We start from the raw sequence: 21,181 nt of genomic DNA on the forward strand, positions 1-21,181 counted from the left end.
GCTTAGCACACTTCAGACTGAAAAACCCCAGCGCTTCTAGGTTTAACGTGTTGAGCAAGGTCTGCTCGTTCTCTGGCTATGCATCTGCTGAAAACGCCTGCATGGCTGCCAAGTGTCAGTCCCCTGCCCGCAGGCAGGGTGTGGAGCAGAGCTGCCCCTTTCAGTCAGCGGCACCGGGCACATGGTTCAGGCAGGCAGAAGAAGCAGTAGTGAAACGTTGGGAACGCCGCAGCAGATGCCAGGGCATGGAAATGGGTGAACAACCAGTGGCAGCGATAAAAACCCACCCTGCTCCTTCGTGTACCCCTCTGCAGGTCTCCAGGATCACGGGTTGATCCTTAGTTGCTCTTCATGGACATCCTTCCTCCGCTGTTCAGCTTGGGTTCAGATCCCTTAGCCCTTGCCAGTTGTTCCCAGTGAGGAGAGGCACTGCCCTTGAGGGAACAGCCTTGGAGATGGGGGCTGTGTTTCAGGGAGCAAGACCTGACTCCCAGTTTGTAGTGGCTTTAGTGGAGGAGCTGGTATGAAATCTCTTTGCAAATGTTTCGTACCTGTTCCCACCAGTTTCTGGTGAATTCACTCAGTGGGAGGCATTCTAAGCCCCCAGCCTTCCTCCCTGGCTGCACAAATGCCGTGTCATCCTCTGCTTGAGCAGTGGGAGGAACATCTCCCCTTTGTCTCAGAAACCAGCTACATCCTCGGTCTGGCTCCTGGTTGTGTTCGAGTCCAGGCAGGGGAAGCCTGCCTTAAAGGATCTCCTGAGATTTTGGAGCAATGTCTGTGCCACACCTGCTCTGTCAGGATACCCAGGACTCCTGCTGTACTGGGTGCTGGAAACACATAGGGTACATCTACCCACACATTTGTGAAAGCCACAAAATAAGTGCTGACAACATGTGTTGGACCCCAGCATAACCCTGTGCAGACTGATCAGGCTGGAGAAACTCTTAAAATAGCATTTACAGTGCGAATGGTGGCAGAAGTTCAGCAGATGCCACTGTAATTACTGGTGCTCACACAAAAGAAAACAAGCTAGTGGATGCTGCCTTCTCACTAAAGTGTTCAGGGAGTCACAGCATTTGAACATCCTTAAAGAGCTTTTCTAGCAGCAAAAGGTATAAAATGTCTGGGAGCCACAGAGAATTGAAAGAGAAGAAAATGATTTAATAAAGGGCTGTGGAGTGGAGGATCTCTGGGTTTAATGGGTGAAGTCTCCCATCAGCTGAAGCAGGGCTTGACTTAGACTCAAAAGAAAGAAAATTGGAAATCACTCACAGAGAGGATTATTTGGTTCTGCTACACTTAAAGCACCCAGGGCTGCTGGTTCGGGAGGCCGTGTCTCCTTGTGTGGAGGAGAAAGTGGGACGTGTGCTGGCAGTGACCTGTCATCCCCTTTCCCATCAGCTCAGGAGCTGCTTGCTGTCACTCTGACCTTAGGAAGGGGGCATCATTAAGCTAAATGTAGGTTAGGGCAGCTTGGCTGGTGTCACTGTGGGCTAGCTTCTTCCAGATCACAAGCAGCGAAGGGTCTCCCAGCTTAGGAAAGTAGGGGGATGAAGATGCTGTCGAGAAACACTGTCCATGTGTTTTTTCTTTTAGAAGCCCACAGGACTAGAGGTGCAAAAATAAAAGCAAGGAGGGGATGATGTGCGTGGCCAAAAAAACACTCAGGCCATTTTGTAAGCACGTTTGCATTTATTGCCGAGTAGAGGCTCTGGCTACTGAGGATGGCATCATGTACGCCTGCAGATGTGAGCAGGTTTAACTGTAACCCAGAGTTCACAGTGGAGCAGGTGACAGAGGGGAAAATAAAAGTAGCTGCAAGTCACAGGCTTCTTTCCTTGAGGGCTGCTTGAGCCCCTGCTACAGGAGCAGGAGTGCTGCCTTGCAGGCTCTGGTCTTCGGGGTGGGCAGAGCTGGAATTGGTTTCATTCCCAGATGCACCTCGGATCTTGTGCTTTAAAGTCTCACAAACTCCATGACTCTAGGGGCTATTCACAGATTTTAAACGGAGCACCTGCTTAGGAGCTTTGTGTGATCTCGCCTGCCTGCAGAACGGCAGCTCCTTTCCCAGACCAGTGCTGCTGGAGCAGTTCAGGCCGGGGAGCTGCTCTGGCCACCGGTGCTGAAGCTCTGCTGCATTTGCAGGGCCTGCCAAACACGATTCAGGGATCAGAAGCAGTAAAGATCTTTATGGCTTGTTGTTCTGTCTCCTCATGGGGACATCACTCCTCACAGCATAGTGGGGTCCCAGACCTTGTGCTGGCCCACCTAGGCCATCTCATCTGATACGCTCTGTCCATGGCTCTTCCAAGCCCGTGACGCACCTGCTCTTGCCAGAGCTGTGAGATCTGGCACATTGTAACACTGCTGAGTTTGGTGGCCTCTTGCTGCCATTCACCTGGAACATAGGTTTGGGATACTCCTACAAAATTGCTTTTGTCTGAAGGCTGTTGGCAGTCTGAAACAAACCCCAGATGTTCAGAATGCTAGACCTCCAAGCGTACTATAGCAGAGATGCCTCGCCTGACTGTAAATGATGCCGTTTGTCTACCTGATCTGCACTGGCCATGATAACATGGATCTCAGTGCAGGCTGATAGTGAATCTCTCCACATAGCTGGTGGAGTTACGTGCTTCCAGGTCCTGAAGCTGCAGCTTACCTTGAGGTGTCTGTATAGCATTGTGGTGTAGACATGCAGAAGCTGAGGCATTTATTTGGGAATGAGAAGTCTGTTTAATTTGGGCCTGCCTTAATTGCTAACATGAAGTCCTTAACTGTGTCATTAAACTATAAATATCATCAATATGCTTTGATCTGGCAAATATAGATGCCTTGTGTTCAGGATGAGTCACAAATCTGTGAGTCAGGAGAAACGAATGGATCGTAAGAAAATGGCGATAAATGAGTAGATTGGACAGCACAGCATTTTGATGTTGCTAATCAAATTGGCTGAAAGGATTGAAGTGCTGCAAGGCTTTGATGGGTAATCCAAGACAAAGCTCTTTAACTAATATTTTGGTTTTCCTCTTTCTATACACAGACAACGTTTCCTGTGACTCCATCGCTTGCAACAAGCCCCACGATGGCTTTTAGTCCCTACCTGAGTCACGTTTCTCCTGGGATGGGCTTGGTTCCTGCAGAGCTTTTACCAAATACTCCTGTCCTGGTTTCCGGAAATCCTACTGTTACAGTACCAGGAGGCTCTGCTGGGCAGAAACTGATGCGTACAGATAAACTGGAGGTATTTGGACGTCTGATATGATACTGCTAATGGGAATGAACAGGGCATGTGGGCCCAGCTGTTGCTCTCTGCTAGAACGACCTGATGCAGCACAGCACAGAGTTTAACTTGCAGCTTTCCTAACACAGGGCTGCTGGTTTCTACCTGATCCCAAATCCTTGGAAGGCACTGGAAATTTGGGAGCACTCGCTCTTCTGATTTCAGTGGGTGTTAGAGCAGGGCTTGAGATTGTTGCTTTCTGTGTGTGGTCTGCCACACTTGAAAAATGCAAGTGCATGGTCTACCATCTCACTGACTTGAGTGGGAGATGTTTTGGAAGTAACAGATACTTCCCTTGTCTTGAGTTGGGCTTATTGAGCTTTTACAGAAGGCTTTAAGCATTACACTGTTGGGAATGCTGGGTACAGGGCATTGGAAAGATGTCTCCTCCCCACTCCTTAGTTGGCTGGGCATGCTGGGACTTGGTGTTGGAGGAGTTGTAAATGTCTTTCAGACCCTAAGCAGAGGCTCTGCAGGAGATAAGGGCTGAGGACCTGAATTCTGAGGTTCCTGCAGGTGTAAATTATAACACAGGAAGGTAGTGGAGAAGGGTGTAATTTCAAAACACATTGTTTTGTGTTGTGTACTTTGTATTGCCTTGCTGGTTGCTTCCCTTCTCATGTAACGTCTCACCTTTCCCCACACTTGGTCTGATAGTGCACTGGTACGTGATCTACACCACCAGCTATAGTCCTCAACAATTTCTCGTAGTTCCTGAGACAAGGAAAACTTGCAGATCCATTTTGTGAAACCTTTTCCCCTGCCTTTGATGCTTCAGTGCTCATAACGTACGAGGATCTGCAGGATCTTAGTAAAGCTAGCAATTTTGATAACACCTTATGAACACATACTGTCATGTAACGCCAGGGTCAGAGTTTTATTGTGGAGGGCAGTGAGACTATTTTTGTGAAAGAGGCTCCTCATATTGAAGAAAAGGTACTTGCTGCAAATAACAGCAACACGTAACTTTTAGAATTAAATGTCCTGTCCGAGAGTATGCTTCGTAACAAATACATAATCCAGCTGAGATACAAACAGCAGAGTTATTAACATTTAAGCTTTAGAAGCGGGGGAGGAATCCTGAGCTCCAGAAATTTTGACAAAATGACATTAAATTCCTGGGGTCACTTTCCGTTCTGCACAAATTCTGTAGTTAACTTGCATTTGGTAATTGGCCTTGGTAACGCTGTGGTTTTTTTCGTACCCTGAACCAGTTGTGAGTAGCACCAGTTGCCCCTGCTACTGTTGGTATTTGTGCTACTCAAGATGAGCATGGATTTAGAGTACATACATAGTTTAATGTGGCCAACTGAACTGATATTCTGTGTTGAAAATACTGAATGAAGAGTAACTGGATGTTCTGCTCAACAATGTGACTTTCTTTTAAGGTTTGTCGAGAGTTTCAGCGTGGAAATTGCACACGTGGTGAAAATGATTGCCGCTATGCTCACCCTGTAGATATTGCAATGATAGACACAAATGAAAATACTGTTACAGTTTGCATGGATTACATCAAAGGTCGATGCTCTAGGGAGAAATGCAAGTACTTTCATCCCCCTGCACACCTGCAAGCCAAAATCAAGGCAGCTCAACACCAGGTGAACCAGACAGCTGCAGCTGCAATGGTAAGTAGAGCTCTTATCAAGATGTATTTCCATTGCTAAGAGATCTCATTTGTGTTGTGTATTATTTGTGGAAAAGTAGAGTGCTTTGTAAATGGCTGACTAGAGAGCTGAGAGCATGTGCAATATGAATCCCACCTCTTCATCCTTTTCATGTGCTCACTATAGCATGAAGCCCTGAGTGGCGCAGCACATCTCGCCAGTTAGGGACATGGTGGCAAACCCTGTGATTTTCTGACATGACATCATGAGGTGACATGAACGCAAGTACAACAGCACCTGGAACCAACACCTTCCCTGGTTAAGTCGTAGGTTTAAGTCAGTTTAGCTTCCTCAGTACGCAGTGAAAGCAAAGACTGCCCATCCCATAATACATCCTTTGCAGGGAGATCCTGGCCTGTTGAAGTCAGTAGCAAAATTTCCACTGACTTAAAAGCAGACAAGATATCCGTTGTTCAAGCTTAGCAAACTTGTGCCTGATACCTTTGTCAACACTTAGTCAAATGACAAGACTCAAACCAAGGAGGACTTCCTGGCCTGTTTGATACTTTGGACCTGGTAGAGATGGTCCCACCTGCATTTTAATTTGAATTGTGACTTCTCATACTTACAGTTCTGAAAACGAGTCAAGGAAGACTTACCAGATCGAATTCCTAGCTGGAATAAATGTTTGCCATTCTGTTGAATTTGGTTTAATGGCACCTATTTATTCCAGAGATGAGAGAGCTGGGATGTTCAGCCTGGGGAGGGAAGAAGAGGCTTGGGGGATCTTACCCATGTGTATAAATTCCTGATGGGGGAAGTAAAGAAGACGGAGGCAGACTCTTCTCTGTGGTGCCCAGTGAAAGGAGAAGAGGCAATGGGCACAAAATGAAATACAGGAAATTACATTTAAACATAAGAAAAAATTATTTACCATGAGGGTGATCAAACACGGCAACAGGTTGTTCCATCCTTGGAGGTGCTCGGAACCTTCCTGGATGCAGTCCTGAGCAAGCTGCTTTATCTGACCCTGCTTTGAGCAGGGTGTTGGACTAGATGATCTCCAGAGGTCCCTTCCAACCTCATCCATTCTGTAATTTTTTTTTTTTATTTTTATTTTTATAACTAATATTAAAAAGGTTCTTGGCTCCTTTTTGATTTACAAGTAAGGCTACTAAAATTTTTCTGAATACCTTTTTTTTTCAAGACAGTAGATGATCTTGCTTTTCATTCATGGCGAAACGTAATGCAAAACTGGGAAGATTCTAGAAATTAAAACAACTGCCCTCCTTGTAGCATCAGTATTACCTGGAGTGTAATTTGAAGAAGAAATTTATACTGCAGTATTTTTGTCCTACAGAGTTTATGTATTAGACTTCTTACTATTTTTATTATTGTTGAAACAACAGCCCAGGTCTCCTGAAAAAGAACCTTCTGAAATGAAACTCTTCTGTGTTTTTTACAATTGAATCTTTACTTTTTCACTAATTATCTAGGACACTGCTACTTAACCAAAGCCAGTGCGTGTTTTATTCATGCTGCTGGCTTCTCTTAAAAAAGTAATTAACCTTGTATGCTGTTAACTAGAATCTTTAAAATATTTATTGATCGCTTGTCGCGTCACCCCTGCTACCAAAACAGCTTGCATTATTCATTGACTTTTCAAGGTTTGATGCATTTACTGTACCTGTTGAGAAATAAGACTTTATTAAAGGGAAGAATGGTGCCCAGTTTTCTTGGATCAAAAAACATATGCCAGACAAATGGGTGTACCTTCTAAAATAGATTTGGAATGACTTCAAATCCAAATTCAGAAGATATTTCTGAGGGACCCAACCCTGCAGTTACTTAACATGCACAAGTAGTATCTTTACTCACTCCTGCTTGGCTGAAGTCAGTGCAGCACAGTCAGATGAACTGGGTCAGGCTCAGTCCCCGGTTCAGGATGGCGCTTAAGCATGTGCTTGAACTTCTCTTCTTTACTGGTGGTCCTTCCCTTGCCACAAGCCCTCCTGCTGACCTCTGCATGGCGTGTAGCTGCAGAATTAGGGCTGAAGCTCAGCGCAGGTTGACCTGCAGGTGCTAATCCCTGAGCGCTCCTGACCTGCTGTGCCAGCTGCAGTGAAGATGCTCTAGCGCACGTGTCCCACGATGACATCTCTTTACTTCTAAAACTTACTGAGGCAAAATAGCTGACTAGCCACAAGCCCAGGTAATTACTTAGCTACCCCACGTTTTGCATGCTTCGTCTTTTTAATATATTGTATAATGCATTTGTTTTTTATTTTTTTTTCTCTTCGCCTCCCCAAAATGTTGCTCTTTCTTGACATACCTCTGCTTGCTGTTTTTGTTACTGTGCTTGACCCCCCTCCCCCGCCCATTGCCATCATGTGCTCGCTGCCTGCTAATTAAGACTCAGCCAGCTGTCAGATCACTGAAGCGACCGCTCGAGGCAACCTTTGACCTGGTACTTGGACCTTTCACCTTCTGGCTTTGCACGTAACCATCTTACTCTGCATGAAAGCCTTCCGCGCTTGGTCTGTTGTGGTAGTGCCTGGGGAGACTGCCCATCGCGGCCAGAAATGTTGCAGTGTGCATTCAGACGTGCCAGTCCTGAACCACACACGCCATCCATTAACCATCTGAGCTTTGCCTCCTGAAGCCTGAATGCGTTTTGGAGGCAGTGAATAATCTTGGGGGGAGGCAGCTCTGGCTTTGAAGTGTTTTCCCAAACAGCGGCAGCTTTGGAGTTGCAAGACGTCGTTTCAATGGGAATTTAACTCATTAGGTCTGCAGTGTGCTGGATATGCCAGAGGACTGGATGGTGCAGGACAGATCCAGCAGCCTTTTGTGGTATGCCTAACAGCACAGCCTTGCCTGGCAGTGTCACGCAGGAGGGTGTTCTGTGCAATGGGCACAGCTCACATTTAGGAGAAGAGAGCTAAGCAGCACCCTCGGAGATCTGTGCTGGGAACTGAAGCAGGTGCAGTGCAGGACTTGGGTCGCGTGTTCGGTAAGCTGGGGAGGTGTCTGCCGCTGCAGCTGGCTCCATCTCTGGTTCCTCCCCTCATACCCCAGTGGGACAGTGTCAGCAAAGGGATCTTGCTCCAGGTGCCTTTTCCTTCAGTCTCAGGCACAGGATCTGCTCCCCAGGCTTCTGTCTGCAAGCTGTCTTCATATAAGCTACCTTTGATTATCTTCTGAGTCTCAAATATGTTTTAACCAGTTTTCATGACACTCATAGCAAGGCAAAAGCCATCCTCACAGTCTGCTGTCAGTTGTGGCTTCATAAAAGACAACTCCTTGCCCTTCACCCCAAATAATGAGGGATCCAATACATCCTAAAAAAAACCATCTCCTGTCGCCCAGCTCTAGGGGGGAAAGGGAAGAGTGGACACAGAGGAGCCCTGAAACCTTCAAGATGGTGTTGCTTCTCATTCCTAGAGCGAAGAAGCAGAGGCTGATCTGCTCCCCTTCCTCTCTGAAGACTTGTTTTAGGGTTTTTTTAAGTAGTCAGGAGGCTTCCTTATCAGAGTTTGAGACAGCAATAGGAAACCTTGCTAGGGACCAGCTTCCACCAGCAGTCTTGGAATTACGCTGTAAATGACATAACAGCCTCTCACTCCCTGCTGCTCACAGCTGGCACAGATGCAGCCCCAAAGCCAGCGCAGGCAGTGACCTGCATGGTGCCTTGCTGCCCTCTCCAAGAGCCTCCTCTCCAAGGAGACGCAGTCTGGCAGAGAATGGAAAGCCCTTTAACTCCCCTACCCTCCTGACCTCCCCCACTGAACAAAACCCCATCAGATAAGTTACTTTTAATAGTCTTCCTGCTCCGAAACATCTGAAGGCTTGCAATGGCGTTAGAATATGTCGCTTCCTCTGAACCCTTGGGGAAAGCTGTGCCAGAGAAGGATTCACAGTGGTGATAAGAGCATGTATAATCTTCAGAGGAAAGTGCTCAGCTTGCTTCTGCTGCTTGCTGGGGAATGGGCACTACCTCTGCCCTCTCTCAGGTAATTCTGTATTTGTTGTGCCTTGGACTGAAGCAACAAGCCAGATGCAGACCCAGCCCCTCTTTGCTAAGTGCAAAGGAGCGAGAGTGTGATCTGCTCCCAGGAGATAGTGATCTGAGAGGAACTTTGAGGTGCAATTAAATTGTTTGTGGCAAAGATTTAATCCAGTTCTTGTCTTGCAAAAAATAACAAGAGAAGGTTGTTAACCAGCACGTGGGAAATTTTGACTTTGGCATGCAGTGCGTTTTCATCTGTCAGTCATGCTGAAGGACTGCTGCTTGCCATGCCATGCAGAGAAGTGGCACAAACCTCTTTGTTCAGATGCTCGTGTTCCAGGAGGAATGTGACTTTCCCAGCCCAAAAATGGGAGGCTGCCTGACATTTTTGTAGTGGGAATTGTTCATTGGGATCAGTGTGGGCTATCACATGGGTACTGAACTGAATTAACCCTTTCACCAGTGCAGATGGTCTGATCATTTCACATTGGTTGCATACCCACGTGTGCACACAAACACACAGGCAAAAAAGAAAGCTTGAAAAAGTTACTGTCAAAGGCTACTGTTACATCTGAGATGGTCAGAGCTTGTCCAGAGGGACACCACAAGCAGCAGGATAAAGTAAACTCACCAAGTCAGTTCTTTGCTACGAGGGTTTAGTCTAGCTCCTGTCCTGCAGCGAGGAGGCACTTGCTACAGAATTCAGTAAGGTCAAAATATGGTGAGGAGTCTCCCGTTGCCTTTTGTAGGGGCTGGAGGACATGCTTGGGGGATTTCTTCAGAAACAGGACGTGGTGCAAGATAGAAATGTCTCCCCATGAGCTGTTACAGTTCCTGCAGGTCCTGAGACTGTTACAGAAATGCTGGCCTGTTTCAAATGAGACACGCTTGTTTGTTCCAGTGTCCCTGCTAGATCCCTGTGCAGGAGCTGTATTGGCCCAACTTCATCTCATGCAATTTTAGACAGCTTTCCTGGGCATTTGTAGATAGACCTTTCAGCAAGTGTGTTCCTGACTTGGGGCTCTTACCTCAATGCAAGGGCTGAAGAAGTGGGGAAGCCAGATCCTTCTGTCCCCCTGGGCCCTCTTGCACCTTGATATCTGAAATTAGGCAGGTTGGCAACAAGAGGAGCACGTCTTCAGGGCATGCTCCTGTATGGATGCTCCTCCAGCTGCTGGGGTGGGAGAGGTGACCCAGAAGGCTCTGTCAAACCAGAAGCAGACCGAGATGGGCTCCTGGCTCCTGTGCTCACAGAGCCCACGTGGCAGAGCTGGCCTTCAGGTTGCACAGCAGCTGCTGCAGTGGGCTTATTTCTTTAGAAGACTCTGGAAATGTTGCATTTATTTGGGTTTCTCCACCCAGGTGTTGTTCAGGGAGCAGTAATGGGACTGCCAGAGCTCCTTTCTCTCCCTTGCTACCAAGCAGCTGTAGCAGGGTAGGAGGAAGGGTGATGTTCGAGAGATGATGGGGTAGACCATTGTGCATTGACATCCCTATGGCCTGTTGGTGTTTGTATGTTCCCTCTGACAGCAACACTGGGCTCAGGACTTGTCCTGTAAAGACCCAGGACATCATGGCGAGGTCTCAAAGACTTCAGCTGTTCTGCTTTTGGCACTGCCATTATGGGATAATGGGCATTTTGGGGTGGTGACAGTCTTTGGCCAAGAAGCACGGAGTCAAAAGTCCATTATGTGCCTGGCACAGTTGCTTTGTTGTAATTAGTAATTTTTTTTCTGAGGCAGATTTTGGAAAAGAATGTTTTGCAATCATACACAGTAAGGAGCATGAATTTAAGCAGCAAGTTCTTCAGTCACTGTAGATCTGTGAAACACCTTTGATGTAAGTGGAGCTACTCCAGTCTCTCCAAGCTGCAGAACTGTACTGTGACGTAGCCATCATTAAATAGGTGAGATGTAGATACAGTCAGATTTAACATAGATACCAGTGAGGGCTTCGCTAGAAGTGGAGACTCATAGATGTTTACCTAAAAGATCTCATCTTAAAATATGGATCTTAAGCAAAAGATTTTGGTGTCTGTGTCTGAGAATGTTGTCCCGTGTTTGACCACTGTCTTTTGATACTAGCCAGAAGAAATCTGGAAAGATTAAGTCCTAATGCTGGCACTGGATGCCTGCTGGCATTAGCAGAGGATGTGTGCATGTCTGAGGGCAGTTTTGCAAATGTGATTTCTTCTTCTAATTTTCTTTTTTTAATATTAAAACCACCCGAAAGTCACTGTGTGAACAGAGGTAGGATGGAGTAATGTTTTGCCTGGAAGTATCTTGCTTAACATTTCTCAGATGAGCAGTCTTCTGTAGCAAATTAAATTTAAAGTGAAACCTGTTTCTAGATGGTGACAAACTGTTGCAAGCTTTCCCTTACATTCTGTTGTGTGTTGATCTTCATAATGCTTTAAAATCTCTTTACTTGTGTCCTTTCTTCCGAGTACAGTGTGTTTGTAGCCTTAACCCTTCATTAGCTAAACCTCCTCCATTCCCTACCCTTCACTGTCACCTAGTAAAAAAAAATAGGAGTGATAACCCTATTTTTCAGCCATTGCTTTGCTACATGATATAGGCTAACACAACTAAGCAGAAATGACCTGATTCTGCATGACTTCCATATGCGTAAATCTCATTGACGTCAATGGGAGCGTTACGTGCAAAAGGACTGCAGGGCATAATTAAAAAAGGACCCTTTTCTATCACAATGTGGAGAAAAAAAAATTTGGTTTCTACTTGGGTACAATGAAACGCTGTAAATCATTAGAAACATTCCTGTCTCCTGAGAACCTGACATACTACTTCGCTGTTGAGACATGCTTGGGTGAATGATGAGTAATTCACCAAGAAAAGTTCCTGAGTTGGGTTAATGCTTTTTACCAAGTCTGATCATGAAACAGGTTTGACAGGCTGGAAGAAGCCCAGTGGTGTGATAGAACAAAAAGAGAGGATTTGCCTGGTAGCCAGGCCCACCCAGATCTTGTTCGAACACCAGATCTGTCAATGGCTTTTTCCACTGTTAATAACGAGCGATCAGTATTTAACTGTTGGAGGCCACCTTCTAGAGATTGGGAGCAGGTCCAGATCTGCTGGCGGTGATCTCTGCCGCTGGTGCGAGCAGTGAAGAATCAGGCCTGTTCTTGACCCTTTGCTCAGCCTCTCTACTGACAACTGGAAATGCGTTTTACTATGAGTGTAACGTTATGGGTGTAATTGGCAACAGCTTCTGCTTTACCGCCTGGACATGTGGGTCAACTGCATATGAGTGTGCATGCTTCCACACGTGTGTACATACATGTAGGCAGGTGTTGGAACAGGCAGAGGCAAGCATCTCTTTTTTTTCCATGGCATTTGTTTCTTATGCTAATCTTCTTGTTTTTAAGTAGTCATCGACTATATTTCTCTGACCCAGTATTTTTTCTTTAAATGCTTGTTGCCTGCAACTACTCTTCGTAGTATCCTGTCCAGGTGATGACCTCTCCCCTTCCTTCTCCTCGTGCTTTTTTCTCTTGTGTGCCCAAGTCAGTCCAGCTGACAAGCTTCCTTAGCATCCCTCCTCCTTCTGGACTCTGCCTCTTCTCCTAGTGCATTTACCACCTGCTTACTTAGTGAAGTTCTGGTTTCACCTACTACTTCTACTGTGATTTAGTTGCTCTTCTCTTTCCTGTCTCGCTAAGTTGATACAGTTGCAGGTGATTTGCGGCCAAGACCCCCTATTATTTTTTGCATGCTCAATCTACATCTGGGCCCCTTTTTTTACTCCACTTGTCTTTAATGACTCCCTTATCCACAGGCCCTGCCGCCTGGTGCACTTCAACCTTTACCAAAGAGGCCAGCACTTGAAAAAAACAATGGTGCCACCACAGTCTTTAACCCAAGCGTTTTCCACTACCAACAGGCTCTAGCCAACATGCAGTTGCAACAGCCTACGTTCATCCCTACAGGTAAGTGTCTCCCTGCTTTCCCCAGCATCGTAGTTGTCTTTTTTATGACCTAGGCATTGAGCTAATGAGCAGATTTGTAACAGTCCTTAGCAAAATAGTATCAGTGTGTAGTTTTGTGTTAAAAATGGATGCAAAGTTAACGTTTGTTGTTTGGCTTTTTTTTCCTTCACCTACTACAATTCAGAGCTTTTCACTTGTAAAGATCCCTTCTTAGCCTTTTTTTGTTTGGTTTTGGGCTTTTTTAAGCAGTCGAACTAAGAAAAATATCTGCATGTTTCTTGAATTCATACTTTCTGTTTCTTCTCCTAATGGTTCAACTGGTTAATCCCAAATTAATTCTTTGACTCTTGCGTAGCACTCTTACGGACTCATGTTAAAATGTCTTGTGGACCTCTGTGCCTGCTCACTTGAAGCTGCAGGTATCTTTCTGAGCTTCTGTCTCAGTGACCTACATATTCCAGCAGCCATGATGTTTATAGAGGGAACAGTTCTTTAGTAAATACAAATTACGTAATCCTCTTTAAAGGCATATATTTCCCTCTTGCTTGTCTTTTGACCAGTACGATAGCCTAAGCTTTTTAAAAGCAATTTAACTCCCAGCTTTTATTGTACCTTTAAGGTCCCAGAGTAAAATTGAAAGATGCAGTTCAGTAATTCATATAGGACTCAAAATATTGATGTGGCAGATGTGACTGCAGACTACCAGTTAACCTCTATTTGCTCCGGCCAAATGAAAAACAAAACCTGCTTAGAGTAGCATTATAAGTGGCTGAATTAGGAATATTCTGGAGTTGATAGCTCGTTTTTTAGTATCATTATTATCGTTGCAGAGCATCATAAGAAAATGAACACCCAGTGTTTTTCATGTTTAATGCTGTATTCACTTGCCAGATTATATTTACAAAAATTTATGAAGTGTTTCTCTGGGCTGGCCCCTTGAGGTGAAAATGCAGCGGACCTGCACCTTGGCCTTGCCGTTCCTTGGGGTCAGAGAAAAAGCTTTAGAGACAGTCCTATACTGAGACCAAACTGTGTCTCAGGTGTGAGCACAGGTCCAGGGAGCTGAGAGCTAAACCCTGTGCTCGTGTGGCTTTCCTGTTCTGAGAGCAGTTGGAGACACTCAGAACTTGGCAGCTGCCAAGATGTTCTTCCAGGGAAGTGGAGTCTTGTACAGAGAGACAGAGGGAGGGACTCGGGTAGGAGCCTCCCCTGTGTGTCCTCTGCAAAGTGCTCTTGGAGGGGATGGGCTGAGCTGACCTTGCTGCACTCTGTTAGGTGCCAAGCGAAATAATTCTTCAGGAAACACTGATACTTTTGAGAATGCCAAGTCCCCGAGCTGTCTACACGCTCCTCTTCCTCGAGGTCACAGTTGCCAAAGTTGACATAAGGACACGCATTTCTGATGTGAGCACCATGAATTAGCTTTTACCCAGCGCTCTCACTGTGCTGTTGTGCCCTGTCTCATGGCAATGAAATTACATGCAGGGCTGATGCGTAACAGGTCTGTTTGCTGGCACCTGCTCTCATCTGAGGACACTAATGCTGGGCAGAGCAGCGAATTTCCAGTCAGAGGATGAATCTCTGGTTAATTTACTTTACGCATGCCCATTTTCCCTTACGCGTCAGACTGCAGACCTGGTCTCAGCCTTTGCAGCGCTGTGGAAGGCGAAGCAGAGAAGTGGCACGTAGCAGCTCGTGCTGTGGGGAGGGGAAGCAGCCGTTGCTTTTCTTAGTTCCTCCTGTTCGGTTATTGAGAGATCAGTATCCCAGGTTGCCATGGGGGGAAAGTCAGGGTGTCTATTGAAAATGGCATCATCACTACAATAGTTTCAAGTTCAGAAAAAACCTGCCTCTTTCAGTTTAAACTGGAGACTTTGAATCCCGGTCTCTGCTTGCAGGAGTAAATTGCTTTTGGAAAGTTAGTTTTAACATGAGTGTGTTGTTCCTCTAAGGGCATTTTGTTTTCTGCTGACATGATCAGAAAGAAATCAACATACCCAATTAAAAAAAAAAAACACAAACCCAAACAACCCTGATTTCTAGGATAGGTCATATAATTTAATACCAGGGTAGGAGAGGAAATATATTCTCTACTACCCAAGAATTCAAGAATTAATTTGGTTTGCTGTGATCTCTTAAGACTGAGTTTATACTATTTATGTACCAATATGCAGAATCTGTTTGCATGTGCTTAAATACTGAATGCTGCAAAGAGAATACCTGCGTTTTAGTTAAAAATGATTTCTAACACTGAAGCTTCACTAATGAAATATCCCTTTTGTTCATCTTTCCACGCTTCAATGCATGGTGTGCAGGGTCAGTTCTGTGCATGACACCCACTGCAAGCGTTGGTAGGTTTTTCTACACAAACTTCTCAACTTTTCCTAATCTGAAAGAGACAGCAAGTTAGTATGCATCAGTGAGAACCTGGGTGGCTGAGTGGTGTGACTGTCTATCCGCTGTCTTCTTTGAGGCTTAAATGGTTGTATACCTTTTAATTTCTGTGCAGTGCAGTGTTTCGTGTGACTAATAAGAGAATCCAAGGTGATGTGTTCACACCCCTATTTAGTTCCACAACTAGAAACAACAATTTGTCACTTAAATGTCTTTACAACCCATTTAAGTCACCCAGCAAAAGGCAATAGCAATGGGAGGATCCTGTTGGTTTATTTTTTTGTATCAGGCATTAGGTGGATTAGAGTTTGGATTTTTGATTGTCCTTCTGAGGACATGTTAGGAGACTGGTTTAATAAAGGCACTAAGGAGGAACACATCTGGGGTCAGCCCCTCTGCCAGAGCAGGGCAGCGAGAGAAGCAGGGCTTAAACTGTGGACTGGCTGAAGATTCATCTCTTTAGTGAAGTGTCAGCTGTGCAGGTACAAGGGGCCGTAGGGAGGTCCTGCTGCTGGTGCACGTGGGATGCAGTGAGGCAACAGGACTGTGCTCGTTGTACGTGCTTGTTGCTGCTGCAGGGATACGGTATGTTCAGGCTCAGCATCTGAGTCTTACTGGGAACCTGTGTAGGTCTTTGAGGGACCTTCTCCTCTGTTGACAGCTGCTGGGCACGGCAGGATGGGTGAAAGCTGAGCTTTCATCCTCCAACCAAGGTTATACAGGACTACCAGCGTCCAGGTGTGTGCCTGCTTCAGCCAGAGGGAGAGAGGTGGGAGCAGGAGCCCTGGGAAGGGTGCAAGGCTTTTGGGGAGCAGCTCTGAAAGCTTTGGCAGGAATGGCTGAACACCCTGCTCTCGAACCTCCCCACCCCTGTAGTGCAGGGAGGATATGACGCTTGCATGACAGGGAGCTGAGCCCTTCAAACACACCTCTGCCTGTAGGAAACTCCAACCCACATGCTCCAACATCCCATGGCTGGAGTGTGCCCAGCCCGCAGGCATGGATGCTCCCCGCCATGGCTGGCGTGTCTACTGGGGTGGAGGGTAAGGCAAGTCTGTTTCCCCACCACATGTTTGCGGGGATGGCCGGGCCTTCCTGTGGGCTCCCCAGCCCCACAAACCCCCGCTGAGTTTGGGGATGCCTGTGTGTGCCCCAGAGCATCCCCTCCGGCACTGTGCTCTGCAGGACGCACAGCTTCAGGAGGCTGCTGAGCTCCCTGCTGCCGTATTGTCCTTTTGGATGCTCTTTCTGCAAATTGTAGCTGTTCAGATGCATTTGTGTATTTTTCCCTCTTGGCCCTCTCCCCTCTCCATCACCCCTCCACCCCGCAAGAAGGGAGTTTTGCCAAATCTTCTAGAATTAGGGTGGAAAGGAAGCATGCTGAATTTGTACGGAGAGAGCTCGGGCTGCCAGCCGCTCGTTTGCCATGCCTCCAGCTCTGTCCCGTGCCAAAACATCATCCCCGCTAGAGAGAGGCAAGGAAACCTGGTGAAAGGGCTGCGGCGGCCGCTGCAAAGTGCATCATGTACCTCTGGTTGCTGGCGGGGACGGGGTGGGGAGGGAAGGGGACCAGCTTTCCCAGGCGGGTGGGAGGGTGCGCTTGCCAAAATGTCCCCACCCAAAGGAACGTGCACTGGCTGTGTCTAACTCCCCACGGGTGCGAGCTGACGTGGGCTTTTGCTAGCACACCCGCCCTCTCCCCCCTTTGGAAATTTGACCCTCAGAGTCTAATACATCATTGTTCTGCTTATAAATGTACTAAGTGTTGAGAATGTTTTGGTTTTTTCCTTAATTATAATTGTAATTGGCTTTTCCCCTTCTCTCTTGTTTATTTTTTTTCCCAACGCTGTCTTGCTTTGCACTGTGATTGCATGCTGCGCCCCGATGTGTCCTTCATGACGATGTCACATGGCTTGTTGCTGTGATTCCTGCCACGCCCCCAAATCCACCACATGTTGCCATGGTTACATTAAAAAAAAATATATATATACGCTCCACCCTCCCGTATGTCGCTTCCATGGTTCCCTTCCGAAAGTGCCCATGATGCACGGTGCTACGCCCACCACTGTGTCTGCAGCAACAACTCCTGCCACCAGCGTCCCCTTCGCTGCAACAGCTACCGCCAATCAGGTTTGGCCCTTTCAATGGCTTTCTTTCACGTGTTCAGATCTCGAGGACTGGGCGAGGGCCGGATCCTGCGTGGAGCTGAGCGCCTTCCCGACCCGCTCGGCTCGGCGCAGGCTTGGGCGTGCAGAGGCAGCGTGTGTGTGTGTGTGTGTGTGTGTGTGTGTGTGTCCGGGGATCAGCGAGGGGGCACCGGCCGGTCCTGCCGTGTGTGGGATGGGCGGCGAGCCCGGCCGGAGTGTAGGGATGGGCGATTGGCAGGGGTGCAGGTGCTTCTCCAAAAACATCCCCCCGGGTCCTGAAAAAACAGGCTATAAAACCTCCGACCGTACTGTTGCGCAAGACCTGCAGCACTTCTGCTTTCAGCCTCAAGCAGAAATACCACCCCGAGCATCCTTCCCTGTGGTATTTTGGCATGTCCTCTCCTGGCTGCAAAGTGGAAGTGAAAACCCAAAGCGGCCTCCCCCCACTGCAAGATTGGACTCTAAAAACAACCAAAAACAACCAAAAAAACCAACCAAAACCCAAAAAATCAGGGTTGAGGCTATGAAGTTTGAAGCTTATTTACACCAGTAATGTCACCCATCCCTACAGAAATGACTCTGGATGTGCAGTACGTGCCGTTGTAGCACTGCCATAAGTGTACAGGATTTCATGCATGTCTGCCGAGCCATAATTCTCTCCAAAACTTTCCTCTGAAGATACTGAGTTGTGATGGCTGCTTCCGCACCAGTCCTGAACTGTATATGCACAACCTGTCCTAGCGATGCTTCCTGATAATTTGGTGTGCCACAACCTTCCCCAGTTAGACCAGAGACATTTCAAACACTTTTTTTAATTTTTTTTTCCCCAATACTAGTTTTAGCATTTTTATTTGTCATGCTCTCAGGTTTAGAGCTATCGCAAAGAAAAAGGGGTGTCACTTTGTTCTGTAGGAAGCTGTTAGCCATGCTGAATGTCAGTAATATCTCAGGGGGCATCCTCTAGTCTTTTGCTAGTGTGAGGTCACGAGGCTTTCAGTAGAAGTTTTGCCCGCAGAAGTCCTAGGCAGTGTTTTACTGCTCGCAGTAGGGATTGCTAGTCTTTTTCTGTGCTTTGTTGTGATTTTCGGGTAGAGCAGGTCTTACTCATACTTGTTTTGGTCATGAGAAGAAAGCAGAAATTCCTGTGCAGTGTTGCTCTGTGGCTGTATGAGTCCTGCTTCAGCCAGATAGTTTCAGGGCATTTCTGTCTTACTTGTAGTGTATGGAGTTAAAATCCCAGTACAATCACCACGTAATCCATGAGGCATCAGTAGTGAGGCAGCTATGTTGTACTTAATGTGTGGCAAAATAAAGACATCTTGGGAATGGATCCTGTTTTTTATAAGACACTGATGTACTTACTAACCTGATACTGAAGACAGAATGAGCAGCCCGATCTCAAGACAATGTTTTAATGTGTTGTGTTCTTTGTTTTTTTCCTGTAGATATCCCAGTTATCAGTAGATGAACTGAGTAGCAGCATGTTTGTTTCACAGATGTAGAAGTTCCCGATAGAACAGTAAGTTCCTTTTCAGTATTTCTCTTTACGGTGGATTGCTTTGTACAAGGGCACTGCATCCCCCAAAAAGGGGGGCTGGCTTGCGCAGAGGGACCAAGCCTGCAGGACTCCAGTGGCTTCGCACTCTGCCAGCTCAACAGAAGTTCAGCAGCTGCAGCACAGATACGGACCAGCCCTATGGTTTATAACAAGCAATGTTTCCTTGTGTCAAAATACCTGGTTTATGGTGTTTGCAGCCTCCCTTCTTTCATCCCCCTGAGTCCGATGGCTGTGTTTACAGGTTACTCTCGCTCTGCACGGCTCCCAGCTGCCTGCAGATGCCTCAGGGATTTGCTCTATTGATGGCAAAGACTGCTCTGGTAATGAGTCAGCTGAAAAGGTGTAACTTCTCTGTTGCTGTTAGTGGCATATTTCCTTTCCTGGGGTAAGCAGGATTGGGTCATCATCAGCTGCTGTGTGCATCTGCAAGGCTGGCTTGGTCAGAGCAGGGATCTGCTGTTCAGCCTTGGATCATGGTGGGTTTCTTCAGAGGTCCTTGGATGTGTTTAAGACCAGGACGAATGCCACAAGCAGCATATCCTTCACCCTACCTGCAGATCTTGGGCTTCCCTAGGCTGCTGGGTTTCTCTGAGTGGGAATGATGGAGGAGTTTGTCCTTCTCTTTGACTTACAGGGTATTATTTTACAGCTGTAGCAGTGGTGTCATTTTTCCATTGCTTTTCTTTGTGAGTGTTCGCTGATGTTCATGAGAGAAAATCCTTTGAGGGTTTCAGTTCATCACTGTATTTTCTTACATCAAGAGAGTAAAGAGCGGTTCAGCCAATTCAGCAAGAGGTCACCAGGTTCTCCCAATGCAGACCATTTAGTATACACAGATAGGCAACTCGTTTCTTCCTTAGGTCACGTATTGCAGGCAAGTACTTAAATACTGGAAATTAATTTGGCAAGCAATTCGCTACTGATATCTTAGCAATCAACAGAAGTTACTCATATTGGTGGTGGCCCTTATCTCTGCTGACCTAAATAAACTACTGTATGTATAAATGGCCCACTAACTGTGGCCATGGACCCCTGTTAGTCTAGGGGTGAACACTGAGCTATCCCCATTAGTGAAAATGTTCTGTATTACGCAGCGTGCTGCTCCCCCAAACGACAGACAGACAGACGTGACACCTGACATGTTAACCCATTTTCATAACACATGCAAAACAGCCTGTTCCACCTGATAAAGAGATCATTTGCATTGGCAGAGCCTCATTCTTGAACTCTTTGAGATTGTTTTCAGCATTTATTTCAGGAAACTTCTTTTTTTATTAATTCTTTTCACTTTTACGTGTGTGTGTGCTTAAATTCACACTGTCAATAGTGATTTCAGACTAGGCAAGGAACTTCCATGGGGTTTATTTCTTTAGCAAATAGGGAGCATGTCACAGTCTGTCTAAATGAAGTATCAGTTGTGCTGTTAAGGACCATGAAAACCCCTTGCTTGAAAGGAGTAGGGTCGACATATTTAATTTGATGGGATTTCTAAGGGATCAGACTACTGGGCATGGAGAGGGTCTGGGTCTGGGTCAGATAAGGAGCCTGTTCTTCACAAGGGCAGTGTGAGCACATGCATGAGCCACTGCTCTGCCAGAAGCACTTGTCTTCTTAACACCTTGCAGCCACGGGACATAATCCACCTTTGGAGGCTAATAGAAAGGGATATGTCCCCCAGCATCCCCAGTGCTCACAGACCCACCAGCGACCATTTTCATGCAGCAGCATGTGTGTTTTGATCCCATTCGTGGGTTGTTATCCCCTGCATCCGTGCATAACTTAAAGGCAAGCAAATCTCCTGAGGACACATTGTTTTGTGCTACCACCTGAGCATGTGGAATTGTGCGTGTGCTCCAGTGTTTTGCCAGATAAGGACCGTGGTTGGCACTCTGCAGTTCTGAGGGGCAATTCCCAAAGCTGCCCTGAGTAGGAATTGGGTAATTGAAACACTTGCTGCTCTCGCAGATGTTTTTCTTCTTCTCCATGGTTGACGAGGTCCTAGTAGGAGACGAGTGTTGGGTCCTTCAGGGGAGGGTTTTCATGAGTACATCCCAAGAGAGGCGATTTGCTCCCAGAAGAGGGTCCTGTGAGCACAGGGTTTCTGTGTCTTTTTTTTTGTCTCTGGGCCCGATTCGCCTTTGGCTCGTGGCTCCTTAGGGTCAGATTTTAAGGTGACTATCTGTAGCTCTCTTCAAAGGAAACAGGGGTCAGGGATTCTTTCGGTCCTCTCCTTAGTCACT

At 46.7% G+C, this 21,181-nt stretch overlaps 1 protein-coding gene across 8 annotated transcripts in view; it reads left to right on the plus strand.

Moving 5' to 3' along the window:
- MBNL3 (muscleblind like splicing regulator 3) overlaps positions 1-21,181 on the plus strand; it is a 96,541-nt gene that overhangs the window by 67,303 nt on the left and 8,057 nt on the right. For 4 of the 8 annotated variants that reach the window (XM_068412088.1, XM_068412091.1, XM_068412087.1 and 1 more), the window contains 5 exons: positions 3,044-3,244; positions 4,672-4,908; positions 12,692-12,842; positions 17,272-17,366; positions 18,829-18,902. In XM_068412088.1, the coding sequence (XP_068268189.1) occupies positions 3,044-3,244; positions 4,672-4,908; positions 12,692-12,842; positions 17,272-17,366; positions 18,829-18,885 (741 nt within the window). In that variant the 3' untranslated portion in view covers positions 18,886-18,902. Of the gene's footprint in view, positions 1-3,043; positions 3,245-4,671; positions 4,909-12,691; positions 12,843-15,157; positions 15,194-17,271; positions 17,367-18,828; positions 18,903-21,181 lie in introns of all 8 variants that reach the window. The other 4 variants (XM_068412092.1, XM_068412089.1, XR_011049169.1 and 1 more) reach the window with 4 other exon arrangements.

Source organism: Nyctibius grandis, chromosome 13, assembly GCF_013368605.1.
Source record: "Nyctibius grandis isolate bNycGra1 chromosome 13, bNycGra1.pri, whole genome shotgun sequence".
In the NCBI taxonomy this organism is placed as follows: Eukaryota; Metazoa; Chordata; class Aves; order Nyctibiiformes; family Nyctibiidae; genus Nyctibius; species Nyctibius grandis.